General features: G+C 37.8%; 2 protein-coding genes across 7 annotated transcripts in view; one reads left to right on the plus strand and one right to left on the minus strand.

Moving 5' to 3' along the window:
* Positions 1–22,283, plus strand: part of HCFC2 (host cell factor C2) — a gene marked incomplete at its 5' end in the record, with an annotated part of 73,838 nt that overhangs the window by 44,105 nt on the left and 7,450 nt on the right. Inside the window, 1 exon segment of one of the 3 annotated variants that reach the window (XR_003551084.1) lies at positions 7,646–7,919. Coding sequence is in view for 1 of the 2 variants with exons in the window: in XM_027775823.1 (XP_027631624.1) it covers positions 7,646–7,674 (29 nt within the window). 3 annotated transcript variants of the gene reach the window in all.
* The window catches only part of NFYB (nuclear transcription factor Y subunit beta), a 25,322-nt gene continuing 14,032 nt past the window's right edge, over positions 10,994–22,283 (minus strand). For 3 of the 4 annotated variants that reach the window (XM_027775839.1, XM_027775836.1, XM_027775844.1), the window contains 5 exons: positions 20,085–20,215; positions 17,541–17,738; positions 15,198–15,279; positions 13,628–13,707; positions 10,994–12,841 (listed from right to left, as the gene is read on the minus strand). In XM_027775839.1, coding sequence (XP_027631640.1) covers positions 12,809–12,841; positions 13,628–13,707; positions 15,198–15,279; positions 17,541–17,738; positions 20,085–20,215 — 524 coding nt within the window. In that variant the 3' untranslated portion in view covers positions 10,994–12,808. The remainder of the gene's footprint in view (positions 12,842–13,627; positions 13,708–15,197; positions 15,280–17,540; positions 17,739–20,084; positions 20,216–22,283) is intronic. The other variant, XR_003551088.1, reaches the window with a different exon arrangement.

Raw genomic sequence — 22,283 nt, forward strand, 5'->3', positions numbered from 1 at the left:
TATTAGTTGGCCTTCCTGTGTCACTCTGTGGGGAGATTGGATACAGAGAAGTCACGTTCCACTTCCCTGTTCTCTATGCTGGCTGTTTGCTGCTGAGTCTGTCTACCCCTTATGCCAAGCTTGTAGCCCAAGATAATAACTTTAGCCTGCCCTGTGTGGGCACAGGGGACAACTGAATGTTTCTAGATCTATTTAATATTTTAGAATTTTTGAATCACATACCAAAATGTCTAGCTAATCCCCTGATTCAGGAAAAATTGCACTTTAACTGCCTTAAGTATGCAAAATGCCACTGATAGTGACTTTGGTGGCAAAGATATGATTGCAAAATTGTGACGTTGCTGTGACTAGCAAGATTCCTGACATTGATGTGGAGAAACCGTCAGTAGCCACTGTGTGTCCTTCCACATTTTTAGAATACTTAACATGTAGATGCATGATTAAGAGAATGTGCCAGAGGGAATTTATACCTTTGAAAGTAAATGTGTGGGCCAGCGCCATACTTACTTAGTGGTTAAGGGAGCTGGATCCCATGCTTGAAACTGCAGTTTGAATCCTGGCCCCAGTGGCTTGAAAAACACATTTGGATGTGTGTGGGTGTGTGCCCCAAATATTAACAGGATGGAGAAATGGAGGAGAAGGGATCGCTGTGTGACCATGCTCCATAGGGGATGCTTTCTCCCTCTCTCTCTCTTCCCCTCTGGTGAGCACATGCACTCTCCGGCAATGGAAAAAATAAACCCAGTGCAATTCAGTAAGGAAATGGTGTCTTTATCAGTTTATTTGGAGATTTGTATCACCTCTCATTTTATTGCCTGCTTTCTACAAATAATTATACCCAGTGGACAAAGCAACCAGATAACCAGAGTCATGCCAGTGACTCTGAGCTGAGTTGGAAGAACGATGTTGTAACATTGCCATCTCCTTGAATCTGGACCCTGTGGGATCCAGTTCATTTCTGTGAGGAATAGGCCATACTCATTTCTTTTTTTCCTATTATTATGGACTTTTTTTCCTATTATTGCAATTGGCTGATTTGCATAGCACAACAGTGACTGAAATGTTGGAAGATGTTCCTCTTTGTTGGCTAAAGTATATACATATAACCTTATAGCTTTTCTCTTTTAAAACATTTATTGTGAAATTATACATACAAAAGCATATAAACTATATATGTATGGGTTAAAAAATAAAACACTTGCACATGTATTCAGCCTTCATCTTAAGAACTACAATATTCTCAGTAGTTGCCTAGAATGCCTGTTTGTCCTCCCTCCATACCATTAAGGTAAACATTCTCCTGGATTTTTTTGTTACTAATTCTCACATTTTATTTGTGTTTCTACCACCTATGTATGTAGCCCTACTGTGTTGTTTAGGCTTATCTGTTTTGGAACTGTTATGTAAATGGAATTATGCTGTATATATTCTGTGATTTTTCCCCCCTGACATTGTTTATCAGATTCCCATCCACATTTATGCATGTATTTCATGTTTTCACTGCTGTATAGTATTCCATTGTATGACTGTTTCACAATTTATCCATCCTTCTATTTATGGAGATTTGGATTGTTTTCAGTTTTTTGCTATTACAAACAACGCTGCTATGAACATTCTGCCCAATTACAATGTAAGCTCTGTGTGGGCAGGAAGGGGTCTTACCTGTTTTGGTCTCTGCTATATTCACTCTCTGCTATGTCTAGAACAATGCCTGGCACAGATTATGCTCAATAAATACTGAGGAATTAATGACTTCTTGTATTCCTGGTGCATTTGCATAACATTTGCTCTAAGAGTTATTTTCAAAGCATGGTCCAGGGGCTTCTGGGGCTCCCTGAGACCCTTCATGGGGTCTGTGTGGACAAAACTATTTTCATAATAATACTAAAGCATTACTTGTCCTTTTCACTCACATTTTTTCAAACATTTAAATATTTTCTATTTGTATGATGTCATCATTGCACTAAGAGCTAATCAAGTGTATACTTGTTTTTGTCTTAAGAATGTCTGTTTAAATATCTAACATGGCAAATGCTGATAGATATAACCCACATGAAAAACAGTTCAAGATTCTCAATACTTTTTAAGAATGTAAACATTCTCAGACCAAAATTTGAGATCTGCTACTGTAAGGAGTGGGTTTTACTTGTTAATGCTAAACATTAATAGTTTTCTAATGTACTCATTTACAGCCCTACTGGCAGTGGTTGAAAATTCCCATGGCTCTACGTCTTAGTCTTAACTGTCTTTATTTGACAAGTGGATGTTGATTATATGGTATCTTACTGTGGGTATAAGCTGCATGATTACTAATGAAATTGTGTTCATATATGGGTCCCTCATGTTTCCTCTTCTGTGAAATACCTGTTCATGTGTTTTGCCCATTTTTCTATTAGGCTGTGCCTTTTTTTAATGAATCATAGGGCTTCTTTATGTACATTAGATACCAATCCTTTGTCAGTTAAATATGTTTGCATATATCTTCTTCAAGTTTATATATGTCTTTTGCAATTGTACTGAATCTATTAACAATTTTCAATGGGTTTTCCCAGCTAAAAAATTTTGTCTCTATTTATTAGGTCTTTTTAGACATCTCTCAATAAACTAATAATTTTCTCTATATAAGCCTTTATGTCTTATATTAGATTTCTTCATAGAAAGTTCTATTTTATTTTTTTTAATGCTGTGGTAAGTTGAATTTTTTAAATTATACTTTCTATTCTGTTTATTACTGATTATAGAAATATTGGTGCTGTTGGGACCAGCACCTGGTATAATGGTTATGTTGCTAGACTCTCACATAGTTGGCTACGGTTCAAGTCCCGGACCCGGTGACTTAAAGACACACCAGGCATGTGTGCATGCATGCCCAAAATTCCAAGAGAAGAATGAAGAAGGGATTGTGATGTGACCATTCCCCCTGGGGAATGAATTCTCACTTTCTGTCTCTCTGGTGAGTGCACGCGCCCTGGTATAAAAATCTCTCTTAAAAGAAAAAAAGAGAGGGGAACCAGCAGTTAGCATAATGGTTATGTCGCTGGACTCCCACGTAGTCGACTGCGGTTCGTGTCCCGGACCCGGTGGCTTAAAACTCACGCCGGGCGCGTGTGCGTGCATGCCCAAGATCCCGAGAGGAGAATGGAGGAGAAGGGATTGCGGCGTGACCATCCCCCCTGGGGGGTGATTTCTCGCTTTCTGTCTCTATGTCTCTCTCTGTCTGTCTGGCGAGTGCACGCGCCCTACAGTGAAAATCTCTCAAAAAAAAAAAAAAAAAAAGAAAAGAAAAAGAAATATTGTTGCTATATTTTGATTTATATTCAGCAACTATGCTAAGCATGTATTAGTTCTAATAATGTATCAAGATGTACTTTTAAGATTTTTAAAATGATGTAATCTGCAAATAATGGCAGTTTTCTTCCTTTCTGAGCTTTATGCCCTTTTAAGGAATTTCTTTTTGGGACCAGCAGATGGTATAATGATTATGTCACTGAGCTCCCATGTAGTCGACCACGGTTCGAGCCCTGGACCCAGTGGCTTAAAGTCACACCGGGTGCATGTGCGTGTGTGCCCAGGATCCCGAGAGGAGAATGGAGGAGAAGGAATTACAGCGTGGCCATCCCCCGGTGGGGTGATTTCTCGCTTACTGTCTCTCTCCATCTTTTTGGCTTTGGCGAGCACATGCACCCTATAGCAAAAAAAACTCAATTAAAAAAAAAAATGTTGGGAAGAACTGATAGTGAACATCCTTCTTTTAACCTCAAATTAAAGGAAATACTTTTAGTATTTCACTGCTGTGTGTGTTTTTGTTTTTGTTTTGTTTTGTTTTGTTTTTTACAAATGACCATCATCATGTTAAGGAAGTTCGCTTCTATTTCTAGTTTGCTTTATTGAATGCTCTTTTTCTGTGTATATTTATTTAACTGATCATTTCCTCCTTTATTCCATTAGTGTATAAATTATGGTAGTTGGCTTTGTTTTTAAAATAATTATTTATTTAATTTATTCATTCATTTATTTCAGTTTGATCAGAGAGAGACAGAGAGCGGGAAAATGAGGAAGCAAGTCACCAGGTCTCTGACTCGAAACATGGTGGGCCATGTGGGAGTGTCCAGCGCCTTAACCAACATGCCATCCTCTAGCCCTGGTAGTTGGCTTTTTATTAAACCCACTTTGTTTTTTAAGAGAAGTTTTTGAGGTAGGGCACACATGCTCACCAGAGAGACAGAGAAAGCAAGAAATCATTCCCCAGGGGGATGGCCACACTTGTAATCCCTTCTCGTCTGTTCTCTTGGGACTTGGGGCATGCTCACACATGCATCTGGCATGAGTTTTAAGCCACCGGGTCCGGGATTCAAACTGTGGTCAACTACATGAGAGTCCAGTGACGTAACCATTAAACCATGCATCATCCCTAAACCAACATTTTAATTCTTAGTGTAAACCCAACTTGGTCACTGTATGCATGTGTTTCAATGTGTATGTTACTGGACTCAATTTGACAATACTTTGTGTAGAAGTTTTGCTTCTGTTTATGAGGAAAATATTTAATATTCCTTTCCTGTCTAATCATTGTCTGATTTTAATATCAAGGTTATATTAGCTTCATGAAACATGTTTTCTGCTTTTTTTCCCCCTCAGGTTCTTGCCATAGGGTGTGTCTGCATACCAGAGCGAGACAGAGACAAAGAGGGAAGGAGAGAAATCACTCCCCAGGGACGCATGACTATGCCATAAATCTTTCTCCATTCTACTCTCAAGATTTTGGGCAAGCGCACACATGTGCCCAGCGTGATTTTTAAGCTGCGAGATCCAGGACTTGGACCACAGTTGGCCACGTAGGAGTCCAGCGCCTTAACAACTATGCCACCTGCTGGCCCATGAAATGAGATTTTACACTTTTTTGTTTCAGGTTAGGACTAGATGTTAAAACAAATTTAGTCATTAAGGGAAGATTTTTTATTGTTTCTTTTAAGAGTTTTAGGATCATTTAGTATTTTATATTATTCTTGAGTCCATTTTGTTAAACTTAATAAGAGTTTTATAGCCATTTATCTATTTCATCTGAGTTTAACATTTTTTTATATAAACCTGTTCATATTGTCTCTGTACCACGTTAATATTCACAGTATCTGTAGTTACGGCCCCTTTGCATTTCCTTCGTTTATTTGTGCTTCCTCATGTTTTATTGATTAATCCTTTTAGCTGTTTGAATGTTTCACCCATTAGTTATTTTTAAAGTATATTTATTTCCAAACATCAGGGGTGGGTTATAGATTATCTTAATCTGTATTTCTAATATCATTTTACCAGAGAATATAATCTGTAAGATTTCAGTTTTCTGAAATTTGAGATTAGCTTTATGTCCTATCATGTGATCTATTTAACACATGTTCCATGTTTGCTGGAAGAGAATGTGCATTCCTCAGTAGTTGCGTATGTCTCTGTAAGTATTCTATCAGACTTGTGCAGATCTCCCTACTGATTTATCTTGCACTTAATTTTTTATTTACTTAAGTCTCGAAATCTTACTGTGATAGCAGATTTTTCAGTTTCTTTGAGATTTTATTTGTATCTCTTCTCTTTTGACTTTATTATAAGATGCATACATAGTTGAGAATTGTTTTACTTCCCTGATGAATTGAGCCTCATAATTATGTAGTGACTATGTCCCTATGATTGCTTGTTGCCTCGTTATTACTTAATTTAGCAATATTTTAGTTAGTTTGTGTCTGGTTCATCTTTGATCTTTCTTTGACCTTATATTTTGAGTTTGCAGGAAACATACCTAAAAGATGAATCCAGAGGAAATCTTTTTTTTTTTTTTTTTTGGCTATAGGGCGCATGCGCTTACCAGAGAGAGACAGAAAGACAGAAAACGAGAAATCACCCCCCAGGGGGGATGGCCACGCCGCAATCCCTTCTCCTCCATTCTCCTCGCGGGATCCTGGGCACGCACGCACACGCGCCCAGCGTGAGTTTAAGCCACCGGGTCCGGGACTCGAACGGCGGTCGACTATGTGGGAGTCCAGCAACAGCCATTACGCTAACTGCTGGTCCCAAGAAATTTTTTTTTAAAAGAACTATTTCGTTTAATTTCATTTATTCATTCATTTATTTTAACTTGACCAGACACACACACACACACACACACACACACACACACACACACACACAGAGAGAGCGAGCGAGCAGTTGCCAGGTCCAGGAGTCAAACTGTGGTCAGCCATGTGGGAAGTCTAGTGCCTTAACCACCATGCCACCTGCTGGTTCCCCAGAGGAAATCTTTTTAACTGGATAATTTAATCCTTTTATATTTGGGGGGATTAATAATAATAAATACAGTTGTATTTTTTTTAAGAGAGATTTTTGCCATAGGGTGTGTGCACTCACTGGAGAGGAACAGGAAGCAAGAAACCACCCCACCCCACCCCACCCAGGGGAGATGACCATGCTGCAATCCCTTTTCCTCCATTTTCCTCTCAGGATTTTGGGCACGCATATACCCAGTATGAATTTTAAACCATCGAGTCTGGGACTCAAACCATGGTTGATTATGTGGGAGTCCAGTGACATAACTATACACCATCTGCTGGTCCCTGTTGTATTTATCCTAAGTCGTCTTCATAAATTATGCCTTTTCGTTCACTCACTTTAAAAAATATGTATTTATCAGGGACCAGCAGATAGTGTAATGGCTATGTTGCCGGACTCCCATGTAGTCGACCACAGTTGAAGTATAAATATATATATATATTTATATTATATATATAAATTATAATATAAATATTTATATATAAATAAAGGGTCTGGGACTTGAACCACGGTCAACTATGTGGGATTCCAGTACCTTAACTACCATGCCACCTGCTAGTCCCACTCACCCCTTCTCTTGTTTTGAGATTTCTGTATAGGGCGAATATATATATATATTTATATTATATATATAAATTATAATATAAATATTTATATATAAATAAAGGGTCTGGGACTTGAACCACGGTCAACTATGTGGGATTCCAGTACCTTAACTACCATGCCACCTGCTAGTCCCACTCACCCCTTCTCTTGTTTTGAGATTTCTGTATAGGGCGTGTGCAATCACCAGTCAGAAAGTAAGAAATCACCCCCTGGGGGCTGGCCACACCACAATCCCTTTTCTTCCATTATCCTCTCAGGATTTTGTGTATGCACACCCACATACCCCTGGTGTGAGTTTCAAGCCTCTGGGTCTAGAACTTGAACCGAGGTTGGCCATGTGGGAGTTCAGCACTGTAACCATTACGCCATCTGCTGGACCCCCTCTCGCCCCTTCTTACCTTGTCTTTTTTCATTTTCTTCTTCTTTTCTTTCCTATTTGTTGGGTTTTTATGTTCAGTGTATATATGTATGTACATATGTATGGGTTTGTGCATGTGTATACACATATATATATTTATATACAGTTTTTCTCACAAGTTCTGTTGGTTTACATACCATTTGTTTCCTATATAATCTTGTAATATGCTTCTATTTCATTAAATAGCACTATTTTTCTCTGTGTTAACACTAATAAATCTTTGTGGATAATTCTATTATCTGTTACTTACTTTATTTTTCATCCATGGTGCCGTCTGCCCTTAAGTTTGTGTTATCTTTTTTCCCTTAGCAATTAAGAATGTTCTGGACACAGACTGAAATAGAAATCTCTTGAAGAATTTGTTTGCTCTGCCAGACACCCAGGGACTACCAATCTGAGACCACTAAGTTAGCAGCTTGATGGTTCTGGATTTCAGATAACAAACCTTAAGGGATGGCCTAGAATTATGAATTTGAGGATGGCAGTAGCTTATTCTTCTTCACCCAGTTCCAAAATCAAGATGGGCAAAGGGCCCATGCTCCCTGCTTCTCTGTGATGACGCTATTAAACACTTCTACCCCAGGTAAGCTTTAGGCTGTGTCCTTCTACTGCTAGTTCAAAGACCTCAGGGCAAAAGCAGACTTTGGTATGGAACTACCTCACAGGTTTCCTATTTTTACTTCAGTTTTGGAATTCTGGAAATTCCTTGGCTTTCATGTCAACTCACTGATTTTTGTATGTTATTTTCTATCATTTTTACGTTAGTATATATTAGTTAGGGTACCTAGGCTGTCTTACTAAACGAAGTCTAGATTACAATTTTAGTTTGCTCTGGATGTGAGTCAGAAACCTGGTACTTGGTAATCTGTACAGAATTATCGGATGCCTAGTTCTCTCCTTTGGACTGTCCTGCAAGATACCACTCTTAGGATATAGTGTGGGGACTGCTGTTAATACTCGCAAGGTTAAAAATGTTCAGAAAGAAACCATTTGTTATAGAAAGATAAAATTCTCCCTCCAAAGTAGGGAATGGCTCTATTTCCTTAAATGCCCAGACAGCACTCCTTTGTGTTCTTCAATTAATGACTGCTTGGTCTGAAAACAGGATTTGGATTTTGTTTCTTGTAAACCTCAATTGGGAATTATATATGCCTGAATGAGCCTCCGTGGCATACCTGTCCTGGCTGAAAGGCAGATTCTGTTATGACTTGTCTTTGCCCAGCAACTTGTTTTCAACCAACCAGCCAGTGTTCAAGGTTCAGAAATATCCTTCATTTAGATGTACTCTGAAATTGAGCCCCAGAACACAGGTGCAGAAGTAAAACACAAACACGTTGCTGCTTGCTCTTAGAGGACAGTCAGGGAAGATCTAAATTATAACTTTAAAGAGGCAGAAGTTTATGCTGCGATGTCAATTATGTAATCACTGCGTTTTGGGGAAAGATGGAGGAATTACCTACTGACTTGTAATTTGCATCTCTAAAATGAATACAAGGCAATTAAAGTTTCCACAGTGCGAACCCGTATTTTAGTGGCTTATATTCTTATTTGGTACACTTGTTGGCACTAACTTTGTCATAGGAGTTCTTATGATAATCTCATTGCTCGGCACAGGTATCTGCAGTGCAAAAGGAACAGCCTCTGGAGTAGAGGCAGGGAGCTGTGAGGCACTGTTAGATTAGCTTGTATCTTTAAACACAAGGAACAGAAACCAAAATTAATCCGTCAGTGCCACCTGTGGGCCGTGATTTGAAGGGATTCTGCCTTAGGGTTTTTAGGTACAAGAAAAAAATCAGACCCTGAAGAGAAATGTCTTAGCCAGCACAAAGGCTGCTACACACCTACTCCGCGTGGCTGTGCTGTTTTCTGTATTTGGTGATCAGTACAATGTTTTAACAAACGTTTGAAAGGCTTTCCTGATAAAGTTTAAGCTGAGACCTGAAGGACTAATGAGACTTAGCTAGGCAGAGTAAGAGAAAGCATGTTCTAGGCAGAGGGAAGTGTATGTATATGTCTTTAAGGCCAATGGTAGGGGGACGAGGGAGGCAAAGAACTCGGCACAGGAACCAAGAGGAGTTCAGGGTGGTCAGAGCGTAAGAGGGGGCTACACTTGTAAAGTAAGCAAAGGCAGCATTCCCAGCTCTAAAAGAAACCACACATTAAAACTGAGTATTTGTCAGACAGTGTAGTACAGCTACCTGACAAACAGAAGTCTCCATTTTTTTCATTCATGAGCACACTATATGATTTAATGTGAGTTTAAAGTCAATCTACAGAAATTATTAATTTATACACATTAATATGTAAGCTGCCTAATTCAGAGAGACCAAAAAATAGATTCATTCTTGATTCAATCTTACCTGGTACCACTTAATTTTAGTGATTCAGGGCATACTTTAGCAAATAAAACAACAAATGGTATCTTTTTTAAAATTAATTATTTAATTTTATTTTTCATTTATTTTATTTTGACCAGAAAAAGACACAGAGAGAGAGAGAGAGGGGGAAAGTGAGAAAGCAAGCCACCAGGTCCAGGACTCGAACCCTGGTCAACCACGTGGGAGTGTCCAGTGCCTTAACCACCATGCCACCTACTGGTCCCAACACATGGTATCTTATTTTGAATTGTTAATAACTTCCCCTAAGAAAAAAATACTTTTTAAATCTTGCATTGCAAGAGTTCATTGGCAAATGGCAGAAACCTTTTTTTAAAAAAAAGATCATTTTTGATGCCTAATTGCTACTGCTGCAGAAATTCTTTTAGTTGGACCCTCATAATTACGTTCGATTAGAATTATTAAAGGTATTTGGTACACCTTTTACCCACAAAGGCAATCTGGAAAACAGGTAGTTAAGACTTGGTTTTGAAGAAAGGAAAACACTGCATAGATAATATACTGTAGGAAGAAAAAAAAAATTACAAATAGCTTCACACACCAACTTACCATACCACAGTGCATGACATTGGGAAGGTCCCTTTAGAAAACCAAAACCAAAACCAAAGCAAAACCTTTCTGGACTAAAGCATCCCTGGTATAATGAGGTAGTAAAAGCATGGACAGAACCTAATGAAGTACCTTCTACCAATGACAGTCACTGAACCCGTTTCTCCTTTAGATACCTACAAGAGTAGTTTTATAAAATTATTTAGAAAAACATGTTTAGCTTAACAGAGAAGCTTACACACTTAAGTTCCAGGGGAGAAAATGTGACACTCAATTAAACGCAACAGAGGCCAAGTAAGAAGCCAACATTAACTCTCGTGTGCGTGTGCCTGACGTGTGTCTGACGTACACACAGTGGCCGTCTTCTCTCCCATCAGAGTAGAAAGGGCAGAAAACCAAAAGGAGACCTGGTTTTACCTACTCTGAAGCCCTGCTTAGTACTAGCAGCAGATTATAAAGTTTAGAAATTTGTTTTGTTATATACTGATTTAAATGTTTAAACTGTCAAGTTTCTTTTTATCTTGATTCTCTACTCAAACATAACCCAATTTTTAAACTAATTTTAGAGAAAGAATTTGATAAGCAAAGACCAAGTGCTTTTATCAATTATATAGTGACATACTGCCTGGATCAAAGGGAAAAATATTTCAAAAATATACCCATACGTAAGTAGGAGAAGCCTTAAAAATGTGCATATCCGGTAACCAAACAATTCTACTTCAAGAGTTTATTTTAAGAAAACAGTCATGATGTATACAAGATTCAGTGAAGTGTTTATAACTGTGGAAAGATGAAAATAGTCAAAAATGTCCAATAGAAGGTCAAATAAATTATGATTCAGCCTTACAACAGAATAAACCAATAAAAATGATGCAGAAGACTATGCACGACATGGGAAAGATGTTCACAATATATTGTAAAGTGAAAAGAGCAGGTTACAAAACATTATGCACAATATGAGCCCATTTTTATAAAAATATACATATTTAGCAAAGTAAAAGGACAAATGATATTTATCAAAATATTAACATTGGTTATTCAACATAAGATGGTATTAATAGGTGATTTTGCTTAGCTCATTTTTTTCTATTTGAATTTTCTATAACAAGATTATTTTTTAAATGGTAGGGGGAATAAGAGGTGAGCGAGTTAATAACTTTAGAGTAGCCAAAATATGCCTCAAAGGCTCCTTCCAGCAAGGTCAATGTTTCTGTTTGGCCTATACCTAGGAACATGCTCCTACCTTATAAATTTGAGTGTCCTCCAAAGATGACATTCACTCAAACTTCCTTTTAGGCAAACTATACAATAACAAATTTTAATATTTAAAACAAAAAACAAAAACCCTCATGTTAATTATCACCAAAAAAAACAGATGAGAAAATACAGTCCTAACTTTAGAAAAAGAACAACCCATACTACTAAATTATACAAAGTTACATTATCTAAGTTTAGTTTATTGCAAAGATCAAGACAGCACAGGAGAAGTTGGCGGCTTCTGCTTCACACTGTTCATAGCACTCACTGTTTTCTGTTTCACTCACTCACCCGTGCAAAAGGTTTGTACACACAATGATGTCTGACATTTCTTGGTTCCCGTAGTATAATGGGAAATCTGACACTGCAATTAAAAAGGTAAAATAAGGACATAAAATTCCTCTTCTGGAAGAGGATATTATAGTACTTGAAGATACGCTTTGAAATAATTATATGCCAAATGAAAAGGGCACCATTTTAAGAGTGTTAAGACGACATTAAACTTAAATGAATTCCAACACTCATAATAATGTAAAACTCAAAAGCAAATCTAGTCTTGACAAAAGTTCCGATAAGTAAAACTATGTTAACAGGCACAATGAACAGTGTAAACACTGTTAATGGGCACCAGGTTTAATAGGGCAGACATACAATATTTGCTTCTGCATTCACACTTAATTACTAAATTACATGTTTTAAAAAATGGTGCTGCTTAAGCTATGAATGTCTTACCCCCCAAAAAAAGTAATTTTAATAAATATGGCAAATGCTAAAAATCTACCTAGGTTAGTTATCATGCAAGATGTTATATAACCAAGACAAACTCAAATTTATAATAAAGGCAACTTGCATTCAAAATGAACTCTACCCTTATATTTTATTAAAAGGGCAAACATCATGAATAAACCCAGCTGCTTACTTGAATTACAAAAGTAATATGATTCAATATAAAAATAAGAAACTGTCTACAAATCTCTGACAGTAATAAATTTGCAATATACAATGCATACAGTAGTCATACAGAGCAACAAACTTGTACAAAACAAAAATATTTTAATACCTTTAAAATCCAAATTTTTCTTTAAAATCATTCATGAAAAAGATTCTTAAGTCAGAATTAACACCTCAATTAGTCAGGCATCAGGAAGCTACATTACAGCTATTTAATACACAGAGACATCTTGTCACCAGTCATTTCCTTCCGATGTCTCCATTCCAGAATCGTACACATTCTTTCTTCTCTACACTCCCACCCCATCATTTCTTCAGATCATGAAAACTGAATTTGTTGAACACCAGAAATCTAAGATAAAAAAATTTAAATAGAGCAGAATTAAGGAAAAAATAGTTCTAAAATAGCCTATGCATATTACGAAGATTCAGTGAACGAAAACAAGTCTATTTTCCATCCCAGATCACCACTCCTTCTACCTAGGGAAGCTTTTTAGTAATTTGTGCATCTTTCTAGAAAGCTTTGATACAAATATAAATATGTATATGTATTTTTAAGCATTAAGAGAGTACTGTAGAGTTATATATATGAATCTTCAAAAAGTTCATGGAAAATACATTATGAAAAACTTTTGTGCATGGATTTCAAGATTGTTTGCACCAAAAATAAAGATAAATTCCATTTTTCTATGAACTTTTGGACGTTCCCTCATATTTTGAGGAAATAGAATTTTTAATAACCTATTAAAAATTTATCAGGCCCTGGGAACCAGCAGTTAGCGTAATGGCTATGTTGCTGGATTCCCACGTAGTCGACCGCGGTTCGTGTCCTGGACCCGGTGGCTTAAAGCTCACGCCGGGCGCGTGTGCGTGCGTGCCCAAGATCCCGAGAGGAGAATGGAGGAGAAGGGATTGCGGCGTGACCATCCCCCCTGAGGGGTGATTTCTCGCTTTCTGTCTCTATGTTTCTCTCTGTCTGTCTGGCGAGTGCACGCGCCCTACAGTGAAAATCTCTCCAAAAAAAAAAAAAATATATCAGGCCCTTAATAATAATGTGTTGAACTTAACTACCTGTGATAAAAACCAATGGATATAATCTAATTTTGCTATAGCTTAAAATACAAAGAAGGTCCTGTACCTGTTGATATGATGTTGTATAAACCATAACATTTTGTTGTTGACCATCTGCAGTTATTAAGCCAGCTGGTAACTGGTTAGCTAAAAGAAAAAGGAAAGAAAAAGTTAGAGGAGAGACAGTCCCATCTACTTTCTTGGCCCAAACCTTAAAGTTGTGCCATTAACATGTCACTACAATTCCGCCACATATCAATGATGTACTCTTACACAAAACCATAACCTCCCCAAATTTCTCATTTTAAAAATGTTCTACAAGGTGCTGAATTCCCACATTGCCAACTGAGGTTCGAGTCCCAGACCTGGCAACTTGCTTTCTCACTTTCCCTTCCTCCCTCCCTCTCTCTCACTAAGTCTCTCTCTGATCAAATTAAAATAAATAAGTTAAAATCATTCTTTAAAAAAAAGTTCCACAGTAACTATACTTTTCCTACTGTATTTCTCAATTTTCTGAATCTTTCTTTATTTGAAGTGTACATTAGCTAATTGCCCAAGTACAAACCTGCACAGAGACTGGAGCAGAGTTGCTGACTTGTGGTTAGACCTACAGCACACTGTGGCTTAGCTGGGAGCAACACTTACATAACCTGGCAGTCTGTATTTTACATGTATTGTACATATACATTTTATATATATTTCCCATATTGAAATATATCACAGACTTTTTAGTTCACCAATATGACACTCAATTTTTAAAAAAGACAACTTGCACACAAATTTATTTAAATCACAAGCTTTCGTATTATAAACATCTCAATGTTCCAGGACCAGCAGACAAGACAGCTAATGGTTATGTTGCTGGACTCCCACGTAGTTTACCGTAGTTTGAGTCCTGGACCCAGTGGCTTAAAACTCACACTGGATGTGTGTGTATGAGCCCAAGATCCCTAGAAGAGAACGGAGAAGGGATTGTGGTATGGCCATTCCCCGGGGGGTAGGGGGGTGACTTCTCGCTTTTTGTCTCTCCAAGAAGCACACGTGCCCTATGGAGAAATTCTGTCTCAAAAAACCCAAAATCAAAACCAAACCCTCAATGTTCCTTTTTTATTTTTCACTTTCCTAGAGGGAGTATGTGCTCACTGAAGACAGACTGAGAAGGAAAGTGAGAGAGCAACCGCAATAAGGCATACTCATGCCACAATCCCTTCTTTTCCATTTCTCCTTTCAGGATTTTGGGCATGCATACATACCCCCCTGCCACACACGTTTTTCAAACTGCCAGGTCTGGGACTCAAACCATGCAGCTGGCCATGTGGAATCCAACTGTCTTAACTACCATGCCACCGGCTGGCCCCAAATTTCAATATTGCTATCCACATGATTCTTCATCAACAACTGGGGGCTATGAAAATCAGAACTATCAGTGACAAGTTACAATGTCTGCAGAATTAAAATGTTCTATATGTCTTACTCCCTGAATTCCAACATGAGGGCATAAACTTAAAAAAAAAAAAACTATTCATAATAGGGCTACGTCAAAATACTCAGGGTTGATATTCCAAAAATACCACTAGAGATGTGTAGAATGAATCACCGCTAACAATCTACACGCCTTGTATCACAACACTGCTTACTAAATGCCTCCTCCGTAAGTTCTTCACTTAGTCCATCTGTGGCTGTGACTGCTCCACCAATTCCTTTCTCTCCCTTCATAGCCTGAGGAAACAACAGAAAAATAGTCGTCACTGGTCTTCTAACGAAACAGTTTTCCAAATGAGAATGCTTACTTATTGTCTAAAATTAGGAGATTCTATTATTACAGACACTAAACAGTATTTATTAACACTTCTGGTTAATTACATATGAAGAGGGCTTCCAAACTGCTAAGTTTTTATAAAAGCAGTACTCATTACAAGACAGTGTTAGAAATGACCTAGAAAATCTCAAGTTTTTTTCTTATGGATAAAAATAAATTCTTCTAATTTCATACCACATCAAAGAGATGACAGAATTCTACTTAGAGATGAGGCCTGCAAAATAACAATTATTCAGCTTATAAGTCTACTACAAACAATTCAAGTTACCACTTACCCATGTGTATTGCTCTCAGTCAAATGGGCAGTACTGTAGCAGAAGTTTAGACTTAAAATTCCTAAGTAGACCCAACTGTAGTGGTAAAGAACCACTGAGTGAGGCTGGGACCACACAGGAGGTCTGTGTTCAGGCCCCTGGCCACCCTGAACAGGCCAGGTATGGTAGTAATGCCTGTGATCCTAACTAACTGGGAGGCTGGGGAAGAAGAGCATGATGGTGAGACCCCGTCAAAAAAAAAATACCAACCTCTATCTCTCCCGCCTCCTCCCATACCCATATGTTCTCTCTCATTAAAAAAAAAAAAAAAATTCTCCCTAAATAAAAATTATAGTTTGGACCAAAGATCTCTATGAGTCCATATTATAGAACCTCTAGAGACCAGCACATGGTGTAAATGATTATGTCACTAGACTCTTACCTAGTTGACCGTGGTTCAAGTCCTGGACCTAGCGACTTAAAACTCACATGTGTGTGTATGTGTGCTCAACATCCTTAAGAGGATGGAGGAGAGGGGATTGTGGTGTGGCCATCTCCCCCTGGGGGCTGGGGTGTGTGATTTCTTACTTTTTGTCTGTCCGTCCAGCGAGCACAGCACCCTATAGCAAAAATCTTTCAAAATAAATAAAACCTCTAAACTTTTATGATACTGAAGATTTGATAAAGTACTATAAGAATTTATCTATTTTCTTCCTACTTTAGTCATTCCATGCAGATATCACTAATTTAATGCAATTCTAACATGGGAGATATTACGAATATATTCGAAAGCAAAGTAAATCTGACATTCAATGTGGAAATATGCTAACCTCAACTCATTTTTACAGGTTTCATACCCATAGGCAAAGATCAATAATAAGAAAGGGAGCTAGCTCTATAGCCTAGTGGTTAAGGGAGCCTGCTCCTACATGGCGATTACGGTTTAAATCCCAGACCTAGAAGCCTAAAAAACACATCCCCCAAGATGCATGGTACCTGCTTGCCCAAACCCCAACAGGATGGAGAAACAAAGAGACCATGCCACATGGGGAGCACTTTCTCCTGCTCCCTCCCTCTGGTGAGCACTCTGGCAATTACAAAAAGAAGGAGGAGGAAGAAGGAAGAAGAAGAAAAGGATATAGTAAAACTTCCTCTTTTTATTATCTAAAAAGTTCCAAACTTAGAGATGCTAACTCTTTTAAATTAATAACAGCAACAGAAGAAGTACTGTTACTGGGCACTGAACCTCATTTACTTAATCCTTTCAAGTAATTCTGCAATGTAGGTGCTATGAGCCTCACTTTACGGACAGGAAGCCAGGGTCTAAAGTGCTTAAATAACCTGCCCAATGTCACAGAGTTCGTGTGCAGTGAAAATGGGATTCGGCCTCCAGGTAGTCAGAATCTGGAATCATTATGTAACTCTGCTGCAGTTAGTATAAACAAAGGAAAAAAAACACAAGCAATTTAATTGCTTATATTATACCATAATTATACCATAATATAAGCAATTATATACTATTTCTGAGAAATGTTATGTAATTTACTATAGAATGAATTCTTTAAAGAAATAATACATTTTGAAAGTGAATAATTAATTTTCTTTTTTTTCTTTTAGAGAGGTTTTCACTATAGGGCGCGTGAGCTCGCCAGACAGACAGAGACAGACATAGAGACAGAAAGCGAGAAATCACCCCCCAGGGGGGATGGTCACGCCGCAATCCCTTCTCCTCCATTCTCCTCTTGGGATCTTGGGCACGCACGCACATGCGCCTGGCGTGAGTTTAAGCCATCGGGTCCGGGATGCGAACGGCAGTCGACTATGTGGGAGTCCAGTGACATAGCCATTACGCTAACTGCTGGTTCCCAATAATTAATTTTCTTAAAAGCAAGAGGCATCTTCCTTACCTCTCTGAATTTCTGAAGGTATAATTTCAGAGGTTCCACATAGCTGTCGAAGCCTAAGGTAGACATGGCAAAGAGAATATCTTCTCCATTGATTGTCTTTCGTTTCTCTTGATGACATCTTTCACTTGCCTCAGATGTTATAAAGCTAATGAACTCACTCACACATTCTTGAACACATTCTTTGGCATCTTTTGCAATCTGAGGAGAAAAACCATAGGTAAATTCACAGAGAATATAACCGTCACCTTCCTAACAGCCTGCAAAAATAAAATGCTATTCAGAACAACTTATCTTTCAGTTTATGACTATTAACCTTTAATCTCTGACATCTATGTTAATAAGATTAACATAATATGTGTCATCAAAATCTCATCCTCAGAGTCAGAATAAATGTTTGAATACAAGTAAGAGGCCTTGGCAACTATATAAAGAAAACAGATATCATTTGAATATTAAAAAAGCAACCACCAGATGCCCTACTCCCCCCGACAAGATGAAAACTCTTTCTAACCAAGTGCCCTGGGAAAACCGATCCTGTCCTGTACAGATGCAGAATGATGGCTGCAGGCTTAGCTACAACTATTCTCTGCATTAGTATTCTCACAAATAAGGACACCAGAAAAATCAAAACCAAAAAGCAAAACACAAACTCAAAAACTGGGAGGACTAGCAGGTGGCGTGGTGGTTAAGGTGCTGGACAATCCCACACTGCTGACCACGGTTTGAGTCCCAGACCTGGTGGCTTACTTTCTCACTTTCCCTTCCTCTTTCTCTGTGTATCTCTCTCTGGTCCAATTAAAATAAATGAATAAATAAAATTAAATAAATAATTCTAAAAAAACATTCATTTAAGGCTTAGAAAGGGGGTCCATAATAACGTGATTCTTTTAACTTTTTTACTATTAAAGATATAACAGTCAGGTGACAGGTTTTTGAATTTACTAAAAGGCCTGCTTCTTTAAAGCATGCACTTGCCACCTCATATCAAAACAATTCTTGCCTTAAGGGTGTGAGGTCTCAAAGTGAACCGCTAATGGTTTAGTCATAGAGTTGAGAGTCACTTGTAACAGCAATGACACTCAGACACACTGTCTTTCACCACTCTGCCTACTTTACATACAGGAAAAGGAAAGGAGTTGCATAAATGCAGTCAAGCAAGAGAGTATAATTCCATGTACCTAAGTTTACACTTTCTAGTAGCTATGTTAAAACAAGAAAAAAAGTGAAATGAATTTTTGTATTTTATTTAACGCAATAGATCTAAATTATCATCATGTAAGTATAGAATTATTTAAAAATAAGATATTTTAATTCTGGGGGCTGGGCAGTGGTGTGGTAGTTAAGGGCATTGGACTCCCACGTGGCCAACTTGCAGTTCGAGTCCCGGACACGATAGCTTATTTTCTCACTTTCTCTCTCTCTGTCCCTCTAAATAAATGAATGAATGAATAAATATAGTTAAATTTTAAAAACCTTGTGTTAAAAATAGTTTAATTCTGTTCTTAATACTAAGTCTTTATTTTTAAATAAAGAATTATTTAATTTAATTTTATTCATCATTATTATTTTTATAATTTGACCAGAGAGAGTGGGAAAGGGAGAAAGCAAACTACCAGGTCTGGGATTCAAACCATAGTCTGCCATGTGGGAGTCTGGTGCCTTCATCATCACACCACCTGCTGGCCCCCAATACTAAGTCTTTAAAATCGGTGTTTTATTTTTACAGCAGATCTTAATTCAGACTATCCACATTTCAAGTCCCTGGGAGCCATGTGGTTTTGTGGCTCCAGTTCTGGGCAGTGCAGGCCTAGACTATTTGAATGACATCAGCAGTTACACTTCTTTTTCCTTAAAACGTAAGGAGGACTTCTTGAATTGGACCTCCAGAATCAGTCATGTATTTTATTGTATAGTTACTTGTAAACATTATTACTTTCATAAGTTCTTTTATAAGCTGTCATAAAATGACACAGATTCTGCAATATAAGAAATATCAAAATTTTCATCTATTTTTTATAATTTTTTTTAAAGAGATTTTTGCTATAGGGCATATGCACTCGCCAGAGAAAGACACAGAAAAAGAGAAATCACCCTCGAGGGGAGATGGCCATGCCTCAATCCCTTCTCCTCCATTTTCCTCTTGAGATTTTGGGCCTGTACAAACATGTGCCCAAGCATGAGTTTTTAAACCACCAAGTCCGGGACTTGAACCAGGGTCGGCTATGTGGGAGTCCAGCAATGCAACCATTATGCTCTGCTGGTCCTGACAATATCGCCTATTTTTAAAAAGATTCTTAATCCTAATTTATCTGTTTCCAGTGAGAAGAACATTTTGGGGACAGGACAGAACTGAAAATGGAATACTGTGCAGTAAATATATAGAAATGAAAAAAATATTTGATTTTCTGAAATCTGAATATTTTCTGAAATATTCTGATTTTTCTGTTGACTAAAATCAATAGCTAACTGTATTCATGAACTATGCACTCATGTAGTTTTACACTGTCCCCCAAAAATCTATTATAAATTTCTCTTCTACGTTACCTTTCCCGTTTGAGGTATAGCGTTTTTCATTATCCTTGCCACATTTGCAATAGGAAGATATATATCTTGTTCTCTGAAACTTTCTTTTGAACCATTTGTATCTTCATGATCATTCATGCTGTCTTCTGTATCTAAAGAAATAAAAATAATTTAAATGTAAAGGTTCTCCTAACTTTTACTTCAAGATACAAAAGACTATCTAAAACAATCTAGAGTAAGAACCATTCTGGCTCTTTTCTTAATCCTTCTTAGGGATTCAAATAGCAGTTCTCTTCATAATTTTATGCCTACCAAAATCCTATTTACTCATTCTCCAACAATTTCAAATTATATTTCCCCAGCACCTTCCAAGAGATCTTTCCCGGTTCAGTCAAGGTAGTGTGCTAGTTGACACTGCTACTCTTGGCAGGCTTAGGCCACATGAGAGGCCCAGGTTTGATTCCCATTCAAGCCTTAAAAAACTAGCCACAGTGGTGGAAAGCTGAGGCAGGAAGAACACTGGCTTGTGGCCAGTGTGGGCAACACGTGGTCCTGGTTCCTGGGGAAACTGAAACAGGAGGGCTGTGACACAGGGAGACCCTGTCTTCAAAAAACAAAAACAGCCCCAAACATACCTACGACACACACACAAAAGTGATGCTTCCATTTATAAAATACCACAAGTGCTTCTCTGTGCCTTTTCTTTTCTTATGAATAATTATTTATTTATTTAATTTTATTTGTTGTTATTTTTTAATTTGACCAGAGAGAGAGAAAGGGCAAGTGAGAAAGCTAGCCACCAAGTCCAGGATTGAACTGTGGTCAGCTACGTGGGAGTCCAGCACCTCAACCACTATGCCACCTGCTGGCACCAAACATAATTCTTTTTACTTCTCATCTCCCATATGAGATTTCTGCTACTTGATGCCAGGGCTCAGCTTTGTGTTTCCTAGGACCTGGTTTGGCCCTTCCACAGAGCAGGTGCTCATAAATATTTATGGCATGGCTTAGCTATAAAACTTACAGACTGTAACTAGGGCTCCTTGAATAGTGCTCGATTAACAGGTTTGGATATTATATCCAAAGCCAAGTATATATAAGCTTGTTTATATAAAGCACTATATACAATAGAACAACTGGGCTTCTGAATATTACTGGCCAATTAGATAACTGATCTATTAACTAGGTTTTGAACAATGCCAGAGTAGTGATCCAGCTGTTTTTACCACACTGAGCTATAAACGGACGCAGTCACAGCACCTACACCATCCTTTTCTGACTGAACGCAGTACCTATCTTGTGAGTAAACTTCCCAGTGTTTATATAGGTTATGTACTAAGTAAGCAAGGCATTTAGGCTGATTCCGTTTACATTTTTATATGTTTAAAATGTTGTTTTCAGGGCCAGCAGATGGTGCAGTAGTTACATCGCAGGACTCCCACATAGCTGACCACGGTTCAGGTCCCAGGCCCATAGCTTGAAAATCACACCAGGCGCCTGTGTGTGTGCCCAAGATCCCAGGAAGAGAATGGAGAAGGGACTGCGGAGCAGCCAGCCCCCTGGGGGTGGGGAATTTCTCACTTTCCCTCTCACTGTCTCTGTTTCTCTCTGGTGAGCACACACACCTTACGGCAAAAACCTCTAAAAATACATACATAAATAAATAAAAAGTTTTAAGAAGATGTTTTCAAAATGAGTCTATTTTAGTGTCTTAAAACAGATAAAATAATGAAATAAAGTTAATATTAAATGAAAACCAAAAGTGAGTCTGTATATAAGTACTAGAAATAAAATAGCTAGAATGTAACTCACCCTCTAAAGAACTATTTTATGTACCAACTGAATAAGAATTTCTCATATTTAATACTTAAATTGGAAATCAGTAAAAATTTTAAAAGAAACTTCATGGGGCCAGCAGGTGGCATGGCGGTTAAAGCACTGGACTCTCACATGCTCAATATTAACTTTAAACTATGTCAGGTATTAGAATGACAATATTATGTTGGTCTATAGAAATATTCAATTTTGTGGCATTTTGATTGCTAAAATTAATAAATATATATATTTTTAGAAGGCAATTATGAGAGAATGAATTATTTCATTCTAAAACAGATACTAAAACACGTTAAAGTCCTGGACCTGGTGGCTTGCTTTGTCACTTTCTCTCTCTCTCTTCCTCTCTCAATCTCAAAAAATAGTAATAATAAAGTTAAATAAATA

Source organism: Tupaia chinensis, unplaced genomic scaffold, assembly GCF_000334495.1.
Source record: "Tupaia chinensis unplaced genomic scaffold, TupChi_1.0 Scaffold000054_1, whole genome shotgun sequence".
Classification (NCBI taxonomy): Eukaryota; Metazoa; Chordata; class Mammalia; order Scandentia; family Tupaiidae; genus Tupaia; species Tupaia belangeri.